The 26957-nt window shown below is 43.2% G+C and overlaps 1 protein-coding gene across 10 annotated transcripts in view; it reads left to right on the top strand.

Annotated features, from left to right (window-relative positions):
• The first annotated feature begins 10591 nt into the window (after positions 1 to 10591).
• ARHGEF11 (Rho guanine nucleotide exchange factor 11) overlaps positions 10592 to 26957 on the top strand; it is a 111331-nt gene continuing 94965 nt past the window's right edge. For 8 of the 10 annotated variants that reach the window (XM_082404946.1, XM_082404937.1, XM_082404929.1 and 5 more), the window contains exon 1: positions 10592 to 10835. In XM_082404946.1, coding sequence (XP_082261072.1) covers positions 10804 to 10835 — 32 coding nt within the window. In that variant the 5' untranslated portion in view covers positions 10592 to 10803. The remainder of the gene's footprint in view (positions 10836 to 26957) is intronic. The other 2 variants (XM_082404930.1, XM_082404936.1) reach the window with 1 other exon arrangement.

The raw sequence follows: 26957 nt of genomic DNA on the forward strand, positions 1-26957 counted from the left end.
GGTAAACAGACTTATTTTGTTTTGTTTTTCGGGGGGGGGGGCCTCATCATGGCATGTGGGATCTTATTTCCCCGACCAGGGATTGAACCCGTGCCCCCTGCAGTAGAAGCATGGAGTCCTAACCACTGGACTGCCAGGGAATTCCCATAATCTTATTTTAATTTATACCCCTTACTAGGAGTTGTACATTTTTTCATGTGCTTATAGGTCTATTTTATCTCACCTAAACCCAATAGCCCAATCTTGCAGCCTTCTTCCGCTGCACCCATCCACCTTACCAACCTCACTTCTCATGACTTCCCACCAATCTATAGCCCACACTAGCCAAGCTCATCTGATTGCACTCTTCATACATATGACTAGTTAACATGTGATAATCACCTGCTACGTGTTAGGTAATGCACAGTGCTTTGCAAGTATTAACTCATTTAAATCTCATAACAACCTTATAAGGAAGGTATTATTATTATGCACATTTTAAAATGTGGATACAGCCATTAATAAATTAATTAACATTCCCTAGGCCACACAGCTTGAATCTTGACTCTTGGAGGATCCAAAATTCAAAGCCAGAGAGTTGGCTCAAGAGCCCATAACAGGCTGAAAATCCTCCCTTCTAAAATGGTAGCATGACAAGCCTTCCTTTAAAATTTAACTCCACCAATGAGAAAATTTTTCAAATTTTAAGTATAGAGTTGGGGTTTAAGTTTGAAAATAAAAGGCAAGCCAGAATTTCCACATCTGGCTAAGAAAGTATAATAGGGACTGAATTCCATTGTTTCAACTGAAACAACTAAAAAAATAGACAAAATAGACAAAACAACAGTTCTCAAGACATTGGCTACCGGGCAATGCAGGATAGTGATTCCTGGGAAATGGGAAACAAATGAGATGAGTCCTTCAGTTAGTTGCTCCAGCTTACTTCCCGGACAAAGTTTCCAGGCCAAGGCGCAGGGAGGGGGAGCCCAGGTGGAGTGCAGTAGTGCCCCAGAGCTGAGGAGACAAAGCTGAGAGTCCTGGAGGGCAAGGTGACTAGAGGCCAGAGGCCAGAATATCAGAAGGAGAAAGCTGCACAAAGAGAGGACTCTGGAGAGCTGCACTGGGCCCCCCCTAAGTATTCAGCTGAGTTTAGATCAGTGCATGTGTGGGAGGATAATATCCTAGATTGAAGACAGAACTACTTGAAAGGATTAGAAAGAGGAATCCTTGAAACTCACACAAGGCCAGGAAAGGTGCCTGTTCCTACCAGCCAGAGTGAAAGATCTCATAGTTCCTAGGCCGTCATGCAGAGTACACAGAAGACCTAACCTCAGTAGCTGTGGATAGGGGGAGGGGATCAACTTTAGACTAAATACTGTCCTTGTTCCACCTAACAAAGCTTAAATGCAAGACCTGAAAGGGTTAAACTGCTTCCAAGAAGCTTAACTGTGTTCTATAACAAAATTTAAGAATATATATAGGAATACAAAAATATCCAGCACCCAATTAAAAATTACCAGGCATGCAAAGAAGTAGGACATTAAGGCCCATAATGAGGAAAAATATCAGTCAACTGAACCTGACCCAGAAATGAAACATATGATAGAATTAGCACACAAAAATAGTTATTATAACTGTATTCCATATGTTCAAGAAGCTAGAAGAAAGACCGGGCATATTAAGTATATGTATACGAGGAATTTTAAAAAGAATGTAACTGAACTTCTTGCAATAAAAACTACAATGTTTGAGATGAAAAATACACTGGATATGATTAACAGTAAATTAGACATAGCAGAAAGAAAGGTTAATGAATTTGTAGAATAGCACTAGAAACCATCCAAAATGAAACATGAAAAGAAAAAGGACAGAGTATCAGTGAGCTGTGAGACATCTCAGTGGCCTAATATACACAGTCTCCAAAGGAGAAGAAAGAGATGGGGAACAGACAAAAATATCTGAAGAAATAATTAACCAATAGATTTCCAAAGTTAACTAAAACCATAACCCACAGATTTAAGAAGCTCAATGAACCCCAAGCACAAGAAAGTAGAAAATAATTACACCAAGCACATCACCTACACCAGCAACAAGAAATGTTAAAGGAAGTGTTTTCAGACAGAAAGAATGATACCAGATAAAATTTCAATTTACACAAAGGAATGAAGAGCACCAGAAATTGTCACTATGTAGATAAATACAAAAACTTCCATTTTTATTATTTAAATAAGTTTAAAAGACAATTGACTGTTTTACAACATATTACAGGATTTACAACACATGTAGAAGTAAAGTGTATGTATGTTAACAATAGCATAAAACCTGGGAGATTATTATATGTGAGGTGGTATAATATCACTTGAAGTTAGTCAATGATAAAAATTAAGAATTATACTATAATAGCACAACAAAAATTTATAGTTAATAAGCCAGTAAGAGAGATAAAAAGAAATCATAAATATACACTTGTACATTGTAAGGAACTAGAAAACAAAGAGCAAACTAAACCCAAAGCTAGCAAAAGGAAAGAAAAAACAAAAATTAGAGTGGCGATAAATAAAACAGAGAATTTAAAAATATAGACAAAGTCAATGAAACTGTCGTAGTCAATTTGGGCTGCTATAAACATTACCATAGACTAGCTTAAACAACAAAAATTTTTTTCTAACAATTCCAGAGGCAGGAAATCCAAAATCAGGGTACCAGTGTAGTCAGGTTCTGTGAGAGATCTCAAATCAATGATCTCAACTTCAACTGTAAGAAACTAGAAAAAGAAGAGCAAATGAAATAATCCAAAGTAAGCAGAAGAAAGGAAACAATAAAGATCAGAGCAGAAATCAATAAAACAAAAACAATAGGGAAAAAAATCAATGAAACTGAAAAGCTGGTTATTTGAGAAGACTAATAAAATTTATACACCTGTAGTCAGATTGGCTGGGAAAAAGAAGTTACAAATATCAGGAATAAGAAAGTAAACATCACTACAGATTTTATACATCTTAAAAAGATAATAAAGGAATATTATTAACAACTTCATGCCCATATATTCAAAAACTTAGATGAAATGAATAAATTCTTTACAAAACTGAGTCTATTAAAGCTCAATCAAGAAAAAATAGACAATCCAGATGGCCTTATACCTATTAAAAAGACTGAAGTTGTAACTTAAAACATTCCCACAAAGAAAATTCCAGGCCCAAATGGCTTCATTGGGGTATTCTATGAAACATTTAAGGAAGAAATAATGTCAATTCCATATAAACTGTTCCAGAAAATTGAAGAGAAGGGAATTCTTCCCAGTTTATTCCATGAAGTCATCATTACTCAAAACCAGACAAAACATTACAAGAAAATAAAGCTACAGACTAATATCTTTCATGAATATAGATGTAATAATTCTTAAAATTTTAGCAAATCAAATCAAACAATATATAAAATCATAACTAGGTGGAGTCTATCCCAGAAATTCAAGGCTGGTTCAACACTGAAAACTCACCATAGCAACAGAATACAGAAGAAAAACCATATGATCATCTCAGTCAATGCAGAAAAAGAATTTGATATAATACAACATGTATTCTTGATAAAAACTCTCAGCACACTAGGAATACAAGGGGAATATTGCATGATACTACTACACCAGCGGTGCTACACTAGGAATACAAGGGAATGTCCACAACCTGATAGCAGAGCATCTATGAAAAACCTATAGATAACATCATATATAATGGTGAAAAAAACAATGCTTTCCTCCTAATATCAGAAACAAGACAGGGCTGCCTGCTCTTACTAGTGCGGTCAACATCACACTGGAGGGTCTAGCTAGCACAGTAAGACACGAAAAAGAAATAAAAGGAATGCATATAGGAAAGGAAGGAGTAAAATTGTCCTTATTCTCAGACAACATGATCATCTACATAGAAAATCTGATATAACCTACAAAATATCTACTAGAACTAATAAGTAAGATTGCAGGATATAGGATCAATACACAAAAATAACTGTTTCTATGAACTTACAATAAGCAATCAAAAATTGAAATTTAAAAAATGCCATTTAGCAATAAATTGATATATTCAACAACATAGGTGAATCTGAAAATAATTGTGCTGAGTAAAAGAAGCCATATCAAAAGGAACACATACTCTATGATTTCATTTATATAAACTTCTAGAAAATGCAAACTAATCTTTAGGGAAAAAAAGCAGATCAGCGATCACCCACGCACTAGGACGGGAGAGGGGGGTCCAGTTGGAAGCAGTGGGAGGGAAGAATTAGAAAGGATCAAGACTAAGCTTTGAGATAATAAATATGTTCATTATCTTGATTTGTGGTGGTTGTTTCATGTGTGTCAAAACTTATCAAATTGTACATTTTAAATATGTGTAATTTATTGTAGGTCAAAATTTTTAAAGGTAAAAAAAAAATAAATAAATAAAAAAAAATAAAAAAAAAAATTTTTAAAGGACATTTTTCAGTTTTTAAAGCAGGCTTTGGGCAGGTTTTGTTTTTCGTTTTTTGTTTTTTTAATCTTCCCCTTGGTATCTCACCTTTTTTGTATCTCGCATTTGATCCTGCGTACTTTTTCCTATTGGGAGGAAAAAAATAACACACATAACACACCCAACTTCTGAAATATTAGCCTTCAGTCTAAAACTGGTTTTCTTTCACACATTTCCCTTTACAACTTATCTTGGCACCTTCCCTGTTATTCAATTCATCTCAGCTACTAGGGGTGTTGATGGGAGAGAGCTGGTTTCTAAGGTAACAACAGACAGGAAGGTACCACGCTTGGGAGGCTGGAGTGCACACCTGAGAGGTGCCACCGTAGACAACGCAGACCTCCCCTCAGTGGGAGTTAAGGTGAGAAGTCCCTTCTCCACTGAATGCCTTGAGATCCTCAAAAGTGATGAGGGAGCAAATTTCTGGGGGTGATATCTCAAGGGACACTGAGAAGGGAGACGAAGACGTGAGAGCACTAAGATAAAATTTGCTGTTCACTGTATCATGGGAAAAATGACTCTCTGGAGGGCTGAGGAGTTAAACCGCTGACCTCTACTTCCAGCTCCACCCTCCCCAGTTTCTCCTCAATAGGCCCTGCACCTCCTCTTTCTGATAAGCTTTTGTCTATGCATTGTTCTTTGTTTTGGATTGGTTTTGGTTTTTTGGTTTTGTTTTTTTTTTCACCAGTGCCTGTAACATACAGCCAGTACAGTTGACAGTTAAGCATAGACTCTGGGGCCAAACTGCCTGTGTCCGCAGCTCTGTGACCCTGAGCAAGCTACTTTAGCTCTCTGAGCCTCTGTTTCCCATCTGAAAATGAGGATAATAACCACCTCAAAAGGTTGCTGAGACGGTCTAGTGGTTAATGCTCATAGATTGTTTAGAACAGTATTTACATAGTAAGCACTATGTATGTTTTGGGTATTATTATTTGATATTTCTTCATATTAAAATTTTATTGGGAACTCAACAGGTTGAATGATCAGAATGTTCTGAGTGACAGTGAAATGATATCTGTAACAGAGGTTTAATATTGGTTATTCTGGCTACCCAGAAGTATTCTAGAGAAATCTAAATCAGCTAAAAAATAAACCATAACATTTTCTCACCCTTAGGACTAAACAATATCTTAACTAAGCAAGCCTCTCCGCATCATTTTTCCAACTGATAAAGGTTGAAGAGGGATAAAAGATCTTCAATAAGCAGTAGCACTGTCCCACCAGTGGTGATTTTATTTGCTAGGCTTGTCTCCTAACAGCATCCCAGAAGGAGAATGACTGAAACCTGGAGTCCGTCTTTCTAGACTTTACTCCTAGTTTGGGCTGAGGCTGTCTCTGCATGAAAAAGTTGCTTCTCTAGAAATCACACTGGGAACCAACCATTCAAGTTTCTCCATCACAGCTCTCCCTCAGCTATGCAATTAAATATTAAGTTTCTAGACTCCCTCTCAGAGGGAGAGGGAGTCTAGAAAAAAAAAAAGTTTTTTCCTTTGCTTCTTTCACCTAGAAATGAGGAGGTATGAACTCAAGCCTAAATGTATCAAACTAATGGGATTTCATGCAAATTACCTAAAACTTCTCTGTGCCATAGTTTCCTTACGTGTAAATAAATTTAACCTAACAACTAATGAACGTAACAATGAATGCCCTACCTATCTCACAGGATGTTGGGCAGAGAGGGTTCATTTATTAATAGAGTTCTTGGAAAAAAGGTAAAAGGACTCTGTCGATTCAAGATATCACTTCTTAACATTTATCCTGATTTTCCTGCCCAGCAATCTGTAGTTTACAGAGCCCATGCTTGACCTTACTTAATCCTTACAACCTGCAAACAGCAGGTCACAAAGCTAGAAAGGTATACAGCCCCAAACAAACTCAGTTCTTTGGATTCCTAGTCTAGTGCTCTTTTCATTAACCAACAGCTGCTTCCAGATTCCTACAACCTAGTCTGTCTTGGGTACAATCTAATATTTTTTTTTCCCTGAACTGAGACTGCAGTTCACTTAAATGACCAGCTAACTTCAGGGAGTTCTATCCTGCTAAGGCCACCCCCCCCATCCCCACAGTCTTCAAAGTGGAGTATACAAAGAGATACGCTGCTCTGCAAGAGGAAAATATTTCAGTGCATTCACAATAGTATTTAACAATAGTAAAAATAACTACTTAAGCTTTATATTAATATTTATTATTATTTACCTTTAATATACGGTCTGAGGCCTGACCTAGCACTCTCACCAGGTCACTGCTTCAGAAGTCATCTGTCACGTGCAGTATGTGAGATGTTTCCAGGAACCCGCAGTAATGCCACACACAGTTCAGACATTCAGTTTCTTTATAATGTATGCCATCCACTGGGTAAAAATAAGCCTCTTAATTGCTACAAACGTTCCAATTTTTAGTAAAGACAGGGAAAATGACCATGAAAATTCTTGTTCTGCTGAGATTCATTGGTTATCTCCTGGGAGAGGCCTAAAAAGAGATACAGAACAAAGCACAGATACACATTTTTATTTTACAAAGTTCTATCAAGAATGGCTGGCAAGAGTATACTACCTAGCACTTATTTTCAAAAACAAAAAACAACAAAAATCCACTTAATCTGTCCCTTCAAGGTGAGGATGACAGTCTATTAATTAGTGGGAAAGTTACTGCTTTTCTAAAGAAACTCATGCTTATTGAGAAAGCATTTGGAAAATGCCTGGCTGAAATGGTTCCAAAATTGTTATTTTACAATTTATTTTTGGGTGGCACTGCGCGGCTTGCAGGATCCTAGTTCCCTGACCAGGGATCAAACCCACACCTCCTGCATTGGAAGCTGGTAGTCTTAACCACTGGACTGCCAGGGAAGTCCCTGTTATTTTTTTAATCACCAGAAACAGTGTGTTTCACCTGTAAAACTTTTGTCTGCACACTTGAAAACCAAGAAATAAAAATTTTAAATCTGTTTTAAAAATCTAAACGATACTTCCAAGGGGGTTTGGATCCATTTTTTAAAAATATAAAATGTAAAACCTTCCAATCATTCAAGAAGCACTGATTGACTTAAGCTGTAAATTTACTAGTTGAATTTCAATTAAAAGCCTCTGCATCGTGGTGAATGGGATAGGAAGATGAGTTATCATAATTTAATAAATGCAATCAAGAATGCACTCCTTCTGCTTGACTCTACCTCTTTGACAAGCATCTTTCCCAGTCATGACAGCCATTAACTTTCACTAAAAAGTACGATTTTAAAATGCACTTCATCTTTATTTTAATCTTTTAATATTTCTACTGTAGAGCAAGATTTATAACATGTAATAAAATACATGTAAATAATTATTTTAAAATATTATAGATTAAGAAAGCATGATAAGAAAAATGTTTGGTGACCACTGGTCTATCACCATAGAGGAAGTGTCCACATTTGGGAACATCATTTTTGCAGGTAGTATAGGAAGGGAATAAGCAACAAAGTCAGTAGAAATTTGAACTGTGGTGCCTCAGATTCCGGGCAGACCACCTGTCTTTGGGGATTCTGGCCTAGGGGTTGGTGGAGATGGGGTGAAGGTCTTTCTTTTATTTACCAACTTGTACCTGGTATAATTCAGAGGAAGGTTCTAGTTCATTCTGGGTCCTCAGCGGATGCTTGTTAGTTTCTTTTTCCCTCTTGCTGTTTGCAAATTCATCACTTCTAACACTGCTGGGATCACTCAGATCCCTCTTTACTGCTTATGGATGTGTGTGGGTAAATACACACATACATGTATTTTCCCCCAGAACAATCACGGTGGTGTGGAAGGGAGAGAACATATGCAAACACACCACCTCCGCAGGGTATTTTACAATAGCATTTACCCAGGCAAGAAGACAAAGTTCACTCCCCGGTCCTAATGAAAAAGTTTCCTTTCTGTCTTAATTATTTTTAACCATAACGCTTGGGACCTTCTGACTAATGTCATGCTACTTGGAAAGATTTAGAAACCGTGATTCTTTGAGAGGGGGTTATGAAAATAGAACTGTCCTTGAAAGGATTTTCCATCGACTTCAAAAACACTTTACCCAGCCTGGTATTAAGATGCCCAAACAACCGGAGCGGGAAGAGCAGAAGGGTCTCTTCCCCCAGTGTCGGTGGGTGTTAGAAGTGAGGAGGACCACCGAAACGGGAGGAAAAGGTTAAAAGAGCTCCTGGCCCCCAGGCAGGGGGCCGCGACAAATTTTTGAAAAATAAGATGAGAAAACAGGTGGAGGTAGTGTGAGCAGAGGCGGTGGGAGAGCAGGCGTAACGATGGTGAACGCAAAATCCAGTCCACGTGGGGAGGGGGCCTAGGAGCGCCGGGCACCGCAGCAGGGTGGGAAGAGGGGGAAGAAACAAAGGTCAGGTCTTGAGCTCAGGGCAGTAAAAGGGGGAAAAGCACCCAAGGGAAAGCAGCGAAAAGGCGGCCGGGGTGGTGACGGCGGCGGAGGCGGGTGACTCGCGGGGTCCGGGCCGGGGTCGCCGGCGAGCCAGGCCGGGAAAAGCCAGGGATCCGGCTAAGCCCGGGATCGGCTAGGCCGCACCGAGGGGCAGGGCCAGCGACTGTGGGGCCGCGGAGGGGACCGGCCGAGAACCGGCGGCGAGGGGTCGCGTCGGGGCAGAGCGCACAGGGAGACCTAGAGAGGGGCCGGCGGGGCGGGAACCGCAGCCTCAGCTCTCAGGGAAGGGAAAGGCGGTCGACTTCCCGCCCCCGCCCCTAACCGCGGCGTGAGGGGAAAGGCCGGCGGGCAGCGCTGGGAGGAGGAGCCTGCGGCCCCGCCCCCGCCGGAGCGAGGGAAGGAGAAAGGCTCGCGGGGAAGGAGGAGGGAGGGCAGCACGGGGAGGGGGCGGCCGGCCGGGCCTGCGCCCGAGCGAGCGGCGAGCCGGGGGGGAAGGGGCCCGGAAGGAGGCGAGCGCGGCCGCGACGCCGGGAGCCGGACGCCCGCCCGTGCCGGCCTGCCGCCGCCGCCTTCCCTGCCTGCGCCCGAGCCCGGAGTCCCGCGGCCGTCGAGACCGGAGCGCGGCGGTCGGGCGTGGGGCGAGCGGGCGAGCGGGGCCGGGAGCCCGAGGCCGCCGGCGGTCCTGCGCGAGGCGCGGTGGGCTTCTCTGCCTGCGAGATTAGGCGAGGGGCGGAAAGGGAGGAAAAAGAGAGGCCGAGTGAGAGAAGCCAGGCGATCGGATTGTCCAGGAGGCTGGTGTGGAGGAATATCCCACCTCGAACTCAAATCCACAATAATAATCCAAACTATTAATAATACGGGAGCAGTTTTTCTGGCCAGGCGAGAGGGAGAGCAGGGGGAACGGGAAGAAGCGAAATCTCCGTTTCATGGAGGCTGAGGCAAGAGAAAATTTCGGAGCCTGGATGTGGAGGAGCAAAACAGAACTAACTCAGGAAATTGTCTTTCAGAAAAAGGCCGAACCTAGGCTGGGAATCAGGCTGGGGTAGGTGGAGAAACCTGCAAGTTTAAAGGAAAAAGAAAAGGAGAGAATATTTTCAGAGATTTTTCTCTGGTTTGTGGTATTGCTACCATTTTAAAGGTAAAAAGCATTGCATTTCAGGTGTTCTTTGATTTTTTTTTTTTTTTTTTTGGTGCGATTGGCTCATTTAAGAATTTCAAAACCTTTCATATAAAAGCTTTTTTTTTTTTAAGGAAATTCATAATTTTGGTTCCCAGGGTTGCACTGGACTTGGAAGGAGTGCTGTTGTGTACATACTAGTGTATGGTTTTATTTATTTTTTTACTGTGCAAATCAGCTGGAAGATTTTTTCCAGGTGTCAATTTGGATTTTTTTTTCTTTTTGGTCCCTCAGTATATTTGTTGTCGTTTTAAGCATTGGAGACCAGAGCATTATTTTTTCCCCCTTTGGAGCTTGAGGCTCTCTTGCCAACAGAAGGACAGCTAGGAAAACTAGATTAAAAGGATGGTTTTTATCTATATTTTGCAGTTAAGATTGATATTTCGAAGGCACATTCTGTGATTTTTTTTTTTTTTTTTTAAGCCCATAGCGCTAACCTTGAAGAGATTTGTGGTTGGGTTTTTGGTTCTAAGAAGGTCATAGTTTTTTCTCTTTTTCTTTCGGGTTTTTTCTGTTTTGTTTTTTTTAAGAGGGGGGGAGGGGAAAAGGGGGCTAAGGAAGGAGACCATGTTAACTGGTAGAAGTAGAATGAAGCTTCAGTTACCAGGGTCCTGAGAGCTGGAAGAAAAAGGATTCTGTCTTCAAGTTGGGAGGCCATCCTCTCACCTTTCTTAAAAATTGCAAGCGATTCAGTCCTGATCAAGACATCAAAACTACAGGATTCTGGAACCGTGGAGACACTGAGAAACCATGAGTGTAAGGTTACCCCAGAGTATAGACAGGTAAGTTTGCTAATAATGTGGTTTTTCAACACTTACTTAAGGAATGACTGGGAGGGAAAGTGTTGCATTTTGATAAAAGGTTGCAAAAGAAGGGTCTGTGTGGGCTGTGGGAATTGGTGGGGTCTCTGGGCACTCTCTGGGCATGTGTGTTTATGTTCCCTCTGTGTGTGTGTCCATGTTCAAAACATATCTCCTGATTCAGTGTTTTTAAAATATAAACAGTAGACAGTGACGCCAGAAGTGGGGAAAGAGGGGGAAATGCTTTCCAGCCGCCTTTGACTTTTGCCAGGCCAGAGGCTGAATTTGAGTCCCTAACTTGCCAGCCTAGGGGTGGGAGGCGGGCACAGGCCTGGTCACGTGAGACCCCAAGGGTGATTGGGTCCGGCTTTAGGTGTCGGAGCTGCTGGGGGAAGGGCCCTGGTAGGGGCGTGGGCCTCCACCGGCTGGTTGTTGTGGAATGGTGGGGCTTGGTGATGGGGTGGATCCCATTTCTAGAATGCGGAGGATGTTGTTGGCCTGAATGATGGGACAGAAACACCCTTTGCACCCATACAGGTCTGGATTTTTACCGGTGGCTGATAATGGCCCCCAAAATGCATAGGTCGACACTAGAATTGCTTCCTCTCCAAGCTTGGGGTTTAATTGAAATCTGCCAACCAGCTGATGCTCTAGGTTAAATCTTCCAAGCCGTTTTGAATAAGCTTGACTCTGCAAAATGGGCCTTCCCTCTGCCTAGAGCCCGAAGGAGTTGTTTTAGGCTCTTAGGCCTGATGGGCAGAGACACTGGCCCTTAGAGTCGGAGCACAGGATGCCCTCCCCCCCCCCACCTCCCCCAAGAGTCTGCCCAGTCGCCCCGTCACCGGTAACACTACAGTTTACAACTTTGTAAGGTGTCTGCCTTTTCCTTTCCTCTCCTCCTCAACCTTTTCTCCTTGAGAGTCTTTAGGGTAGTTTTGTGGGTGCTGGATGGATGGTTGGTTGGAGGACTGAACAAGCAAATGAAAGGACTGGGCCTGGAAAAAAAAAAAATTATTGGAGAGATAGGGAAGAATATTTTCAAGGGAACAATTGTTTTCTCCCTGTCCAGTTAACCTTTGATTATCCATGCTGATAATAATTTCTTTTGGGCTGTGGAATGTGGCCTAAAATGATACAATCTCTCTCTCTCCCAAACACTAATCTCTGTATTGCCTCAGAGTCCCATTTAGATTAGTTCAGCAGTCCCCAGACGGGGACCTGACTTGGCAGTGGAGAGAAGGCAGACAGCCGCAAAGGACAGATAGTATATGTGGCTGCTTGAACCTCCATCCCTTCCCCTTTTTGTTGGCTTCTCTTCAGTTTGACTCTTGTAAAGGGAGAACTGAGGCGTGTGTCAAGGCAAGAAGTTGAAATGGTTACATGGCTGCCCTTCTCTTTTCATCCTCTTGGAATATGGGAATTAGCGCACTTGCCTTTTTGAGATTTGGGGGTGAACTATTTCTCTGAATTCAGAGATGTGAGCAGATGGAAACCCAGGTGTTGGGGGTACAAGAAAAAGGCAGTAAAGGTTCCTGGGCTAGTGTAAGATGCTCCTCTGGGAGTTTGCATACCCTCACAGTCTTCTCAGGATTTGTATAGCATGGTTTTTCTGAGTGCTTTCATAGGAATGTATCTCATTTGAGCCTCCCAATATTTCCATGAGGCAGACAAATCAGAGGTTATTATTCTCATTTTACAGAAGGGGTGATTGAGGCTCATGGGGGATACCTGGCTAGCCCAGTGCCATCTTCCCTGACTAGTGGCAGAATCTAGACTCAGTCGCAGGTCTTCTGATTCTGAACCCGAGGCTCTTTCTCTTGCCCCACCCTGTCTAAGTAGGTTTGTATACTGGTCCTGTGGAAAAGGGGCGGGGGCCCCGTTTTATTCTTTCTGGCAGTAAGGTAAGATGCTTTTCAGAACCCCCTTGCACTTGGGATAATGGAGCTTCGCAGGGTGAGAGCATTCCTCACCTCTACCACTACCCCAGTTCTCTTCCCCATTAAAGGATCAGTTCTGGGACTTGGGTCCCCTTCACGGTGTCTCCAGTTGTATTGGATCATACCCCTTTAGCAGTAGGTTCATTCTATTGGCTATTTTGACATCTCAGATTCAAGACCCTGTGGATTTTAAATAATTCACAGTTTTACACAATTTTACACCATACTGGAGAGACTGAGTGGAGGGATTTCAGGTTATAGAGTCAGGGATTCTCTTTTAGTTTATCAATTTGCTGTTTAGAGAGCATAGTGTAAGGTGCTGTGCTCAGTGTTTCAAAAAATTTAAGTATGCAGTTCTTGCTTACAAAGAGCATGCAATCTACTTGAGGAACTAGGAAAGGTGTAAGACTCCTGAAGACCACATAAAAGCAACACTGGACTATAAGCTGTGTAAAGGTAGGAACTGTGTTTTGTTTGCTCAGTTATAGCCTGCACGCCTGGCTTAGTGCCTTGCATGGGGTGAGTGCTCACTAAATATTTGACAAACGAATATTGGATTGAGTGAACATGTCAGCGTGTATAAATTCATCCGTTTCAGATTTTTCAACATTCGTGTTAATTTCAAGTGTAGTCAAAGTAAGGTCAATTAGAGAAGGCTTCCTAGGTGATGCGTGTTTTCTAGGACATAAGGATGGAAGACCATGTCTATGGAGAGAGATTGTGGCTCGAAGAATAGAAGGCTGTGGAATATTTATCCAGCAGAGTCTTTAATCCCCTCTTGGGAAGTGACTTCTGGGTCCAAAGAAACATGAAGTATTTGCAGCTAATCTTTTTTTTTTTTTTTTAACATGAAAGGAATTTTTTTTTTTTTTTAAAGATTTATTTATTGATTGATTGATTGATTGTTATGTTGGGTCTTCGTTTCTGTGCTAGGGCTTTCTCTAGTTGCGGCAAGTGGGGGCCACTCTTCATCGCGGTGCGCGGGCCTCTCACTATCGTGGCCTCTCTTGTTGCGGAGCACAGGCTCCAGACGCGCAGACTCAGTAGTTGTGGCTCACGGGCCTAGTTGCTCCGTGGCATGTGGGATCTTCCCAGACCAGGGCTCGAACCCGTGTCCCCTGAATTGGCAGGCAGATTCTTCAACCACTGCGCCACCAGGGAAGCCCTTTGCAGCTAATCTTGATCTTACAGTGTTAATCAGTTGTTAGCGAAAGATGGACTAAATGGTAGCTGTTCATGTCCCTTTCAGTTTTTGTCCATGGACAATTTATTGCCTGTTAATGTGTGTTCTTCTCAAAAGTTTCTAAAAATGTGTTTGATATTGCAAGCAGAGATAATAATACTGAATTATTTTTATAGGAATGGTAATGAGTTTTGCTAAGCCATGTATATCCATTTGCCTAGTTCTCCATGGCAAATGTTTTTGAGATGGCCAGATGGGTTAGGATCCATAAAACAGCATCCATAAAATGGCTTTTCTCTGTTCAGAGGTAGTTAGCTCATGTGAGGACCAAAGCAGATGGAGAAGTACTAGATTTAAGCTGAGAGTTCTTGGTTTGAGCCCTGGCATTCCCCTTAACTGTGTGATCTTGGGCAAATCACATGCCTCCTTTGGTTTCCTCATGTGTAAGGCAATAGCTCATTCATATGAAATGCTTTCCGGTTCACAAACATTTTCACATAGCTTGTCATTTGAGGATTGTAACACTTATTGTGTCTTTCTCATGGTGCTGTTGAAAGGAGCAAATCAAATTAGATAGGGACTTCCCTGGTGGTCCAGTGGTTAAGAATCTGCCTTCTAATGCAGGGGACGCAGGTTTGATCCCTCCTGGGGGAGCTAAGATCCCACATGCCGAGGGGCAACTAAGCCTGCGTGCCACAGCTACTGAGCCCACATGCTCTGGAGCCAGCATGCCACAACTAGAGAGAGAAGCCCTCACGCCACAACAAAAGATCCCGAGTGCCGCAACTAAGACCCGACGCAGCCAAATAAATAAATAAAATATTTTTTAAGAAAAACAACATTAAAAACAAATCAAATTAGATAATATATTTCAAATTGCTTTCTAAACCAAAACTCTATAACTTTTAGATGGTAAACTCATGGATTTGATTTAACATCATGCACTACTTTCTGAACTGGCCCAAAACAAATTAAGAGTGACTGAAAGATCTTTCCATTGTTTTGAAGAATTTAACCAGAGTGAACAGGCATTTTTGTTGCAGAAGTGCATGAGGTTAGAAAGAAGGCATACTTTTCTAGTTCTAGTGGTCAGGGTTGGGTGATGATACTAGAATATGAGAAGGGGAAGGTTATTGAATCTCCTTCCCAGGAATTTTGATGAATGGGAGAGGCTTGAGCTACCTTGGCTTCCTTAGATGGGGATAGAAAGGATTTGTTTTATGATCTCTGGCTGTTCCTTGTTTTAGAAGCATATGACTTGCCTAATTCAGAATAAACCCAGAGCCAGCAACTGTTCCTTATCAGGGATCTGAGATTGAATGTAACTTTTCCCCAGCCTGTAGCCTTTTTTTTTTTTTTTTTTTTTTTTTTTAGAAGAGGCGAAATCTTTCATGAAGTGTATGGAGGAGGTGGGAGAAAAAGGCAGAGGAAGGAGGAAAGAGCCTTCAGGCTGAGGGGACGTTTGTAGAGAAGAAAAGCTGGTAGCCTAGGCTGAGGAGACTGGGCTTGTCTGAGAAGGAGGTGGGGGAGGTTCTTCCCACCTCAGGCTCCCCCTTTCCACTTCAAGTTCTTACTGAGCCCTGGGAACAAGAAACCCCCAGACATTCGGCTGAGTTTCTGCCTAGTTTAGAGGTTGGCCTCCCAGAACAGTGACAGGGATCCAGAACTACAAAGAGTAAGTCCCCTGAAATGCTGAGTCTTCTCCAGAATGTACCCTTGTGCTCTCCAGGCGTGAGATGAGAGATGGCAGTGGATTTGCAGATGAAACATTTGGTGATTAATCACCATTATGAGCAGGAGCAGGCTGAGCTTACCTTCACACACTCAAAAACATTTCTGAAAGAGCACCCTTTGATGAACAAATTTATTTAGCTTTTTTTTTTTTTAAATCGTCCAAGTACTGCCAGAGTCCCTTTTGTTCTGTTTAGGAGGGTAGACAAAAAATGTGACAAGTTAAATGACAATGAGTTCATTAAAAATAAAAAAGATTCTGTGAAGGTCACATGGCTAATCCCCAAATTGGTATAAAGACAAAAGAGTTCTGGAAACTCGCAACCTTCGTGGAATAGAGTTTGGAAACTTTTGGATAGTGTCTTTTGGATAGCAGTGATACCGCTTTAAAGATCTGGGAATCTGATGTAGGAGAAAGGGCTTTGTTAACGCTGAAGTTCCATAAAACGTAAGAGGAACGGTTTTAATCTATACTGACTGAATTTGCTTCACATCTTCATAGTGGCACTGCCTTTAAAAGTCCATTTTATTGGTTTATTATTTTTAAAACTTAATTTCAAGATTTATCATGTGGTTTGGAAACCCTTTTCCCCATGGACTGTGCATTCTTCTTTTCTCAATCACCGTATTGGGAAAAGACCCAAGCATAGACCTGCTAGTGTCATCCAAGGTCACTCCTTTGCCCCATGGAGGGAAGCAGGACTACAGAAGTTGCAGATTGTGGTCTCAAAAGAAAAAAGTAATCATTACTTTATGAAAAGTCGTGTTAGATCCCCTGTGAAAAGAGGTTTGGAGTTCTGAGGGAAGACCCCCAGCATCCAAGTAAATAGATGAGTGAATTAGGGTAGCCAACCTCTCAGATTTGATTCCTTCTAGCTGTTATGTTCTTTGAGCCTCTGAAAACATAATGCCTGTGCCCTTTCTTTCAGTGAGCCAGGACTTTTTTTCAGGAATCCTATCTGCCTTCCTGAAAACCAGTGAAAACGAAAGTTTGAAAAAACCAGGGAACAGAGCTGTCTGATGAAATGGGAGGGGAAAGTGGAAGAAGTACAGTGATGTGGAAGTGGAAGTGTGGGGAGAGGCGGGGAAATCTGTGGCCCCCAATAAAATTGGAGTAGGATTTGGAAGACATTTTCAAGGCCTGGAAGAACACCCAGATTTGTGGTCCTAAAACAATTGGACAGATTTGAGGGGAAAATCACAGAAGTCTTAAGTCTTAGAGGATCCTCCTCTTCACTTTCCTCTTGACTCCAAGTAGGGCGTCTCCTGAGCTGGTCCAGAAGGTTGAGGGACTCCCATTTTCAGTGATCTCTTGTGGTTCCATGAGTTGAATAGTTGTAAATTCTTTTGAATCACAATTTTTCCTTTGCTACAATTTTTTATTTTATTTTATTTTTTTTAGTGAATGAGAAGCACTACATTTTCTTTTTCTTTTCTTAATTTATTTATCTATTCATGGCTGTGTTGGGTCTTCGTTTCTGTTCGAGGGCTTTTCTAGTTGTGGCAAGCGGGGGCCACTCTTCATCGCGGTGCGCGGGCCTCTCACTATCGTGGCCTCTCTTGTTGCGGAGCACAGGCTCCAGACGCGCAGGCTCAGTAATTGTGGCTCACGGGCCCAGTTGCTCCGCGGCATGTGGGATCTTCCCAGACCAGGGCTCGAACCCCTGTCCCCTGCATTGGCAGGCAGATTCTCAACCTCTGCGCCACCAGGGAAGTCCCTTTGCTACAATTTTTTTTTTTTTTTTTTTTTTTGGCTCCACTGTGTGGCTTGCGGGGTATTAGTTCCCTGACCACGACCAGGGATTGAAAGCGCCACGACCAGCCCAGTGAAAGCGCCGAGTCCTAACCACTGGACCACCAGGGAGTTTCCTCCTTTGCTACAATTTAAGTCCATCTTCCTGTCTTTTACTTCTGATTTCAACATAGGCCCTAAAGTCACTAGTATCCCTCTGTCGTCTTTATTGACTTCTTCAGGATTCTCCTCATTCTAAAGAATAGCAAACTAAGACTTGAATGTGTGAGAAGGGGGCTTTGAAAAGTTAGGGTGAAGTGATTTCAGAGTCCTGATTTCCAGCACTTTGTCCTCCAGTGTTTAAAGCTACCATAAAATGGTGCAATGGGATCTATAGTCACCAGTCGTGGACTGGCATCAAATCACAGAGGGAACGGGACCAATCTAACAACCTTCCGGAGGGTGACCTATGATCTGTGGCACTTGCAGTCAGTCGGTTGGACGGCAGATATTTATCAAAATAGCTCCATGCACAGCCTAGTTCTTAGTGTTCTGACAGATAATTTGCAAGAATGTGGAGCTTACATTCTTGTTGGGAAATGTAATTAATGAAACAACACAAAACAATAAAAAGATAGTGCATCATTACTGAATCTTGATGTGTACCAAAAAGGTACATTTAGAGACGAGTAGAAAGTTGGTGCTAGTGAGAATAGCCAGGGGAGGGGTGGTTAGAAATTATTTAGGTTGAAGAAAGAGAGGAAGCTGTTTCAGACAAGGGTAACAATGTAAGCAAAGGTTCTGGGGCAGAACCAAGCATGGGGTGGTCTCAGGATGGTAAGAGTGTTGGTCTTTGTAGAGCAGAGAGAAATTAGGTTGTCAAGGTGAGTATGGTGGGAGTGTCGGGGGGATAAAGATATTCAGACTGGATGTGGTAGGAAAAAGGGAACCAGCAAGGTTTGTGTAATATATGGTGATGAAAGGAATGTTTAAGGAAAGAATTCTAATATTATTATGTAGGTGGGAAGAGAGCAAAAGATAATGTGAGGACAAAGAAGGGCAGGATTTGAAAGACATTTTGGAAGGAAAACCAACAGAGTATGTATGTTAAGGCTGAATCAGATTTGGTTCCCAAGTTTTGGAGACTGGCTATTGCTAGAGAGATTAAGACCATCATTAAAAGTCATTCTGCCTCCCGTTGGTACCCAGCAATTCACTGAACATAGCATATCGAATGATACTTATCTTGTTGAGGCCCTTAGGTTAGGCTGTTTGTACCAAATAGATTTAGAGGTCTTCAATGCAGTCTTCTAAAGAGAGAGAGAGAGAGGGCAGTGAGTTCTGAGAGCTCCCTTAGGAAATGGGGTCATGATTTGAGGAGATTAGCATATATTTGATATCCTGATTAATTAATCATACCCCACTCTCCCACTGCAGACCAAACTCCAGGGCTCAAGGGATATCTCTGCAGAAACCATCCTAGTAGCATGATTGTAGAGAGTATAGGACTTGAAGTGAGAAGAGCTTTGTGTGAGTCCCAGCCTATCCGCTAACTAGCTGTGTGATCAGGGTGATATGTGTAAAAGCATTTTGTGAATTCTATAGTGCCAGACATTTGGTGAGTGTTGTTGAGGCATTTGGTTTGGCAAGGACCCCAGATTGGCCTGAACTCTCCTCAGCTGCCGCGAGAAGACCTGTGCTTGGGTGCTGAGACCTGTGCTGATTCTAAACTGAGGACCGACAGGCATGGCTCTGGGAACATATTGAACAAACACAGGACGGTACTAGTTAAAAATAAGGTGCGGAAGATCTCGTCCTAAGTCCATCCTTTTTCGCTGGAAACCTTCTTTGCACAGTGTCTTTCCTTTCCAGCTCGAACTCTCCAGCTTGGGATCCATGCCTTCTTGCTTCAGTTCAGCCCACATCTCACTAATTGTAGGTCTTATTACTGTCCCCTACCATCCCGCTTCAGGTAGCCTGAAGCCTGTTTCCCAGGCCTACATCACTCTTTCCACATCTTTATATGAGTGTTCTCTTTCTCTCCCCAACTCCGGCTAGTCTTAGTTCCTTCAAGGTGACCTTTTCTGGTTAATATCATCAAACTCTATAGTACATTTATATTATTCAACATTCCTTTTGCACATACATATAGCAATTGGACTCTTATTATCTTTTATATGTTGGTATAAAATACTTTATATAAAAGTTCTAACAGAATCCCTAGCACATGGTCGACTATTATAAATAAATGTCGGTGCTCTTCCATTCTTTGCATGTTTTATGTTGGTTATTGTGTCTTAACCTGTTTCTCAGGGTTCAAAAGCGATGTCTCTTCATTTTTCTAGATTGTCTTCTAGCGCTCAGTAGAGTTCTCTACTCCTCCCTACGGTTACCTGACTTGAACTGTAGTTGTTCATTCTTGACATAACCAATTCCCTCCATGCCTACCCAAGGGATTTCAAGAAAGCAACTCTAAACATTGCTGCTAGGAAAGGAGACCAAGAATCCCCCTTGTTCTTACCGGGTGCTAGGTCTTGGGCACTTGGTATTTCTTCTAGGGACAGAGCAGCCTTGTTGGGTTGCTTGCCTTCAGCTTCTCCCAGCTCTCGGGGGATTTCCCCATTGGCGGCCTGGTTTCCGGGCTGCTGTTCCCTGCAGGGGTCTGACGGGGCACAGGGCCCGCCCTGCCATTGTCCTGCCTGCCCCAGGCTGGCCCCATTCATTTCCCAGAGCACAGCCCTCAGAAGCTTCCTTCCAAGAGACTGCTGCTGCAGAGAAAGGCCACTGTTGTTCTGGGGGGAGGTGGCTGGAGAGAGTGTAGTAAATAGCTTTGTGAATGGGACCTTGTATGAGACTAGAACCGCAGACCCTTTTCTCCTCCGAGCCCTAGGGATGGGGGCAGAAAACCACTTGGGCTTCAGTGTGTTCACAGGAATAGGGTCTGAGGTTTAGGAATACTCATGCTATCCCTCAGATAAGGAGATTGGTCCATTTAACAAGTCTTCACTGGCTGGTGCCCCTCAAGGCACTAGGATTCAACATGAATAAGTTGCTTACCCTGCCCTCTGGGAGCCTGTGGTTTTGTGTGGGGAGACGAAGGCGAAGGCGAGCAGGAGTTGTATGATACCACCCTGAACTTTTCTGTGATATCAGTTGAAGCAGATGGGAGGGACAATAAAGAAACTTTCCTGGAGGAAGTGACGTTTAATTGAGACCAGAAAATGAGAGCCAGGCTTGAGCGAGGGAAAGTCCAGGCAGAGGGAACAGCATGTACTGAAGACAGAAGAAAAGGAAGGACATGGTGTGGCGGGAGCTGAAAGTAGCTATGGTCTATAGCGAGACCTTGGAACAATTAATTAAATGAAACAGGAGCGTACAGGAGCTAGGGCCTGGGAACCATGTAATCCTCCCTATTAGGAGTTTTGGACTTTATCCTGAGGGCAGTGAAGCACCATTGCAAGACAAGTAGGGAGTGACATGGTAAGATAGGCTTTTAGAAAAACAAGATCACCCGACTGCAGTGTGGACGTTTAAATTGAAAGAACAAAAGAACAGAGAGGGAGGACAAATCAGGAGCCCATTGTGGTAATCTGGGCAGGAGGTGAGGGTGGCCTCTACTAGGGAAGCGACAGTGGAGATGGAGAAAAATGAAGGATTAGAAGACTAAGTAGTTGGTTATGGGGGTGGGAGGGCGTGAAGGAGAGCGGGGGCAAGGATGACAGCCTTTTCCTTGGCTTGGGCTGCTGGGTGGTACTATTCAGTGAAAAGGGGAACTGAGGAGGAAGAGCGTGATTGAGGGAAGGAGTCCCTTTTGGACATGATGAGTTTGAAGTGCCTGTGGGAGATCCCAGGGAAGCTGTTCAGTAGGTTGGCAGCTGGTTATACAGGCCTGGAGGTCAGGAGGGCGTGCCGGGATGTGGGTCATCAACATCTGGACCGAATGGTGGAAGTGTGAGGCTGTCCAGGGACAGGGTGTAGAGTGAGAAGAGGGCCTTGGACAGAACCCTGAGGGGCACTGCATTCAAAGGTGAGGCAAAGGAAGAGGATCCCACACAAGAGACTGGTGGGGAGTGGCAGGAAAACAGGAGCCAGGGCAGTGTGGAATCTCAGAAATGAAGGGAGGGAGTGGCCAGCAGTGTCAAGTGCTCCCAAGAGGCAAAGGATGGAAAGGATAGAGAAGTGTCTGGATTTAGTAACTAGGAAGATTTTCATGGCCTTGGGGGGGATGTGGGGAGGAGCCAGTTTGCGGTGAGTTTAAGAGGAAAGAGGCAGTGAGGAGAGGGTGATAGTCTGGTCAATTCTTTTATGAAGTTTGGTCAGAAAGAAGAGGAGAAAAAATGGAGCCCCTTAGTCCCCATCAGTTGGCCTCTGAGTTCATTTTTTTCAAGGTAGAACTAGGTTGTCTTAAGTCAGAGGTTAACACACATCAGAGTCTGCTGTGGGAGAAGCAGGAGGGGAGATGTGTGACAGGATTAAAGGAAGGATTAGACCCAAGAGAAGAAGTCAGTTTTTAAAGTAGGGGAGGACACAATTGACAGGGAGAGAAAGATGGAAGGTTTATAAGGCCGAGATAAGAGTGCCATAATGATGGCGCTCCTTTGTATTTCTGTGGTATGATATGTAGTTTGCAAAGCGTTTTTGGTCTGTTATCTTATTGAAGTAGTCCAGGCAAGTATTTGCATTCCCATATTATAGGTGGGGAAACAAGCTCAGGGAGGCTTTAATGATTTGCCTAAATCTGTAAACTAGTAAACAGTGGGATTGGGATTAAAAAAAAAAAATCTGTGTTTATGGAGCCCTAGCCTAGTGCTCTTTCCATTTTCCTGTCCCCCTGGCCAGGCTCACTGGTAAAAATATGTAAATCTTTGAGGGAGCCAGACATCAGGTTTGCTTGACACAGGTGAAGGGTGTCCTCCAGGAAAAGAGATTGGTAAATCGGGAATCCAGTCTCTTGAGTATTTAATCTCTTCCCGATAAGCTTTCCTTGTCCATGGCCTCCCCAGAGGACCTGAGGTTTGCATTCACTATCCAAGAGGAAGGACACTTCCCTCCCTCTCTGCCTCCTGGTCGGTTAATGATGGGGAAAGAGTGGCACTCTGAGGCCAGGTAAGTTCAGTGACTTTGGGAAGCATAAAATCTCAGAAGCGACTGAGCATTCTTCCACTAAGCAGTGGGGCACCTTTAAACTACTCAGGGGCCTGATCTGTGTGTACCCTGCGGTGCCTGGACTGTGTAGTGAATGGATGCTCAGTAAAGTTTTACTAAATGAATGGATACAATATTTATTTATTTGTTTGGCCGCAGTGCACAACATGCAGGACCTTAGTTCCCTGACCGGGATGGAACCCACACCCCCTGCAGTCGAAGTGCGGAGTCGTAACCACTGGACTGCCAGGGAGCTCCCTGGATACAGTTTTTTAATTAACAGCTTTATGATATATAACTCACATACCATAAAATTCACCACTTTAGAGTGTACAATTCAGTGGGTTTTAGTATATTCACAGAGTTGTGCAACCATCCCTATTATCTAATTCCAGAAAATTTTCATCACCCCAGACGAAACCTCGTATCCGTTAGCAGCCACTCTCCACACCACCCAACTAGCCCCAGGCAACCATGAATCTACTTTCTGTCTCTATAGATTTGTCTACTCTGGACATTTCCTATACGTGGAATCATATAATATGTGGCCTTTTGTGCCTGGCTTCTTTCACTTAGCATGATATTTTTCCAAGTTCATCCATGTTGTAGCACATATCAGTACTTTATTCCTTTTTATGGCCAAATAATATTCTATTGTATGGATATACTACCTTCTGTTTATCCATTCATCAGTTGATGGGCATTTGGGTTGTTTCCACTGCTCGACTGTGATGCATAATGCTGCTATGAACATTTGTGTAGAAGTTTTTGTGTGGATGTGTCTTTTCATTTCTCTTGGGTATATACCTAGGGTGGGAGTTGCTGGATCATATGCTATCTCTGTGTTTAGCATTTTAAGGAACTACCAAACTGTTTTCCAAAGTGGCTGCACCATTTTACATTCCCACCAACAAACTGTGAGAATCCAGTTTTCCCACATCTTCACCAATACTTGTTTTTTTGTCTGTCTTTTTGATTATAGCCATCCTAGTGGGTATAAAGTGGTACCTCATTGTGATTTTGATTTGCATTTTCTTAATGACGTTGAGCATCTTTTCATGTGCTTATTGGCAATTTGCATGTCTTCTCTAGAGAAATGTCTATTCAAATCCTTTGTCCATTTTTTGGTTATTTGTCTTTTTAAAATATTTATTTATTTATTTATTCATTTATTTGGCTGCGTCAGGTCTTAGTTGTGGCACACGGGATCTTCGTTGCTGCATGCAGGATCTTTCACTGCAGCCCTCGGGCTTCTCTAGTTGCAGCATGAGGGCTCTAGAGCGCACCAGCTTAGTTGTCCCGCGGCGTGTGGGATCTTAGTTCCCCAACTAGGGATCGAACCCGCGTCCCCTGCATTGGAAGGTGGATTCTTAACCACTGGACCACCAGGGAAGTCCCTGTTTATTTGTCTTTTTATTGTTGAGTAATGGATACAGTTTTAAGCTAAGTCACTTAACCTCGCTAGGCCTCTCAGTTTCATCAGTCGTAAAATGGGAAAGTTGGATTTGATCTCTGAGATCCATCCAACTCTCATGTTAATCTGTGGAACTTCGGTCACTCCTTTAAGGTTCTACTCACCATGTTGCAGTACAGACTAGTTGTTAGGAGTATGACTTTTGTGTCAAATAGACCTGGGTTTCCTGTTACTCAGTCCCTCTCAGCCTCAGTTTTTCCTTTTGGAAAATGAGAAAAAGAGTATTTCTCTCATAGGGTTCTTGCAAAAATTAAGTAAAAGTAATGCATGTAAAGTGCTTAGCAAAATACCTGACATAGTTAAGAGTTCAGCATATGCTAGTTATTATTATTATCTCATTACTACCTCCTATCTTATAGTCTCTAGTTGGATGAGCCAGGTCCCCATCCCTTGGGTGTGACTTAGCTGTCCTGGTCATGGAGGCTTTGCACAGATCAGTATTGTTCAAAATATCCATTGCTGCATAACAGACCACCCCAAACATTGGCTTAACATAATACTAATTATTTTGCTCAGAATTCTGGGGGTTGACTGGGTTGAGCTAAGCAGTTGTTCCCAATTGGGATCTCTCAAACAGGTGCAGTTATATAGGGGCCGACCTGGCCTGGGCTTCAAAGACTTCTTCACTGTGGCCCCTGTGTTGGGAAGACTCAAGACAGCTGAGAGCTGAAACAGCTGGAGCTCCTCGACTCTCTGTCTCTCTGTCTCTGTCTCTGTCTTTTCCTCTCTCTGGAATCGCTATAGATTCTCTTTCCACATGGTGGGGTGAGGGTAGCCAGACTTCTTACAGGGTGACTGAAGGCTCCCAGAGCAGGCATCCCGTGATACTTGCAGAGGCTGCATCCCTCTTTGTGAGCTAGCCTCAGAGATCACATGGTGTCAGTTTTGCCCTACTCTTATTAGTGGAGGGAGTCACAAAGGCCTGGCCAGGATTAGGGAAGGGATATGGATGCCACCTCCTGATGGGGAGTGGTATGAAGAATGGGAAATACTGTTGTGGTTACTTTTGGAAAATTCAGCTTGCCACAGTCCCTTAATTTCTTTATGGTTAATTTTTGTCCCTCCTGTCCTTCAAATACCACTTCCAAACTTATTTACTAGTGAAGTCTTACCTGATTAACTGCTTGATTCAGGTTTCTCCTTTTTCCTGTACCTCTCACCACATAAACCCCTGTTGATTCTTATGTCATATCTGCTTATCTTTTCTGTCATCTGTAATACTCCTGTAGTACTTACAACTGAGCTCTGTGCTCTTTACGTGGTGCCAGCTAGTGCCCTAAATTCTCCAGTTGGGGTTTTTCCAATAACTTTAATCGGCTTGTGTTCAAGTGTTGACTGGTTCTCTCTTGGTTAAAATTGCTTGCAACTTTTCAGACTTACTAACTGCTAACTCTAATCCACCTGGCACTGTAGGGAAACCCGAGTCCTGCACCCCTTTGTTCTCTCATATGACACTACATCCAACCGTGTAAGTATATAGAAGGGTGGATAGGGGAAGATCCAGAATAGCAACTGGCATTTGTCCAGCACTTTACTATTTTTTGGAAAGTGCTTTAACAGTCATTCTGATATATACTTACTACAGTTATTTTTCTCCTTTATATACGAGAACACTGAGGCTCACGGGAGTTGAGACTTGAAATCACAACTGTAGTGAACCTAGGTCCCTGGCTCTAAATCCTGGGCTTCCTCTCCTTGGTTGAGGAGGGTGTCTGGTTTGGGCCCGATGTAACACTCTTAATCACCCAGAGCTCCGGGAAGCCCCGCAGTACTGAGCTCAGAAATCGCTTTCCACCTCCTAGTCTTTGCTGAAGGAGGTAAACTCAGACAAAATCTTCTACCATTCTAGCCCTACCTTCTCTGTAACAGTCACACAGTGATCTGGGACTCTGAGCTGTGTTTTCCTCCCATGGTCTCGCCTCTTCCGCTTTTATTCTTTACACCAGAGATTGAGTTCCTTGGGAGCCCTGTGAGCTTGGTTACTTTGGAAAAGGATCCTCCCAATTGGGGAAAGTGTGTGTGTGTGTGTTTTCTAGCGGGAGGGTCTGAGAAATAGTGCTTATAGGCTAGGAAGCACGGAATGAGCAAAAGGATGGGAAGGTAGCTAGAGAAGATAGAAAAAAAAAAAACCTCCCAAAGTGGTTAAAGTTCTCTTGTCTTCAGCTGAGGGAGAGTAAAGTCAGATGCAAAACTGATACTTTCTCTGCATCTGACCCTGCTGGTGATCTGCCACTGCCTCCAAATTGATACTTGTGTCATCAGGGGCTCTTGACTGAGAGTCTGCTTCATTTCATTTCCTGTGTTGTTGATCCAATGCTTGGGGAGTTTTATTAGGGTTCTGTTGGAAGAACTAGGACACAAACCAGGCAAAGGATAAGAGCCACTTAATATAATAATCCTTGCAGTACCAAGCATTTATACAGTGCTTTTATTCCTCAAAGCACTTTCCGTCTATTGTTGTACTTTAACCTCACTATATACTTGTGAGGAAGAGCCTAGGGCATGAGGGAGGCATCTCCTTCAGCTGGCTTAGTTTCTGTTTCTTCCTCTCCCTCCTTGGAGGTGGGTTCCCCCAGGACACTTTTCTTTTTTTTTTTTAATTTATTTACTTATTTATTTTTGGCTTCATTGGGTCTTTGTTGCTGCGCATGGGCTTTCTCTAGTTGTGGCGAGCGGGGGCTACTCTTCGTTGCGGTGTGCAGGCTTCTCATTGTGGTGGCTTCTCTTGTTGTGGAGCACAGGCTCTAGGCGCGCGGGCTTCAGTAGTTGTGGCACACGGGCTCAGTAGTTGTGGCTCGCGGGCTCAGTAGTTGTGGCTCGCGGGCTCAGTAGTTGTGGCTCGCGGGCTCTAGAGCGCAGGCTCAGTAGCTGTGGCGCACGGGCTTGGTTGCTCCGTGGCATG

The sequence above is a fragment of the Balaenoptera borealis genome, assembly GCF_965194805.1.
Source record: "Balaenoptera borealis genome assembly, chromosome: 1".
NCBI lineage: Eukaryota > Metazoa > Chordata > Mammalia > Artiodactyla > Balaenopteridae > Balaenoptera > Balaenoptera borealis.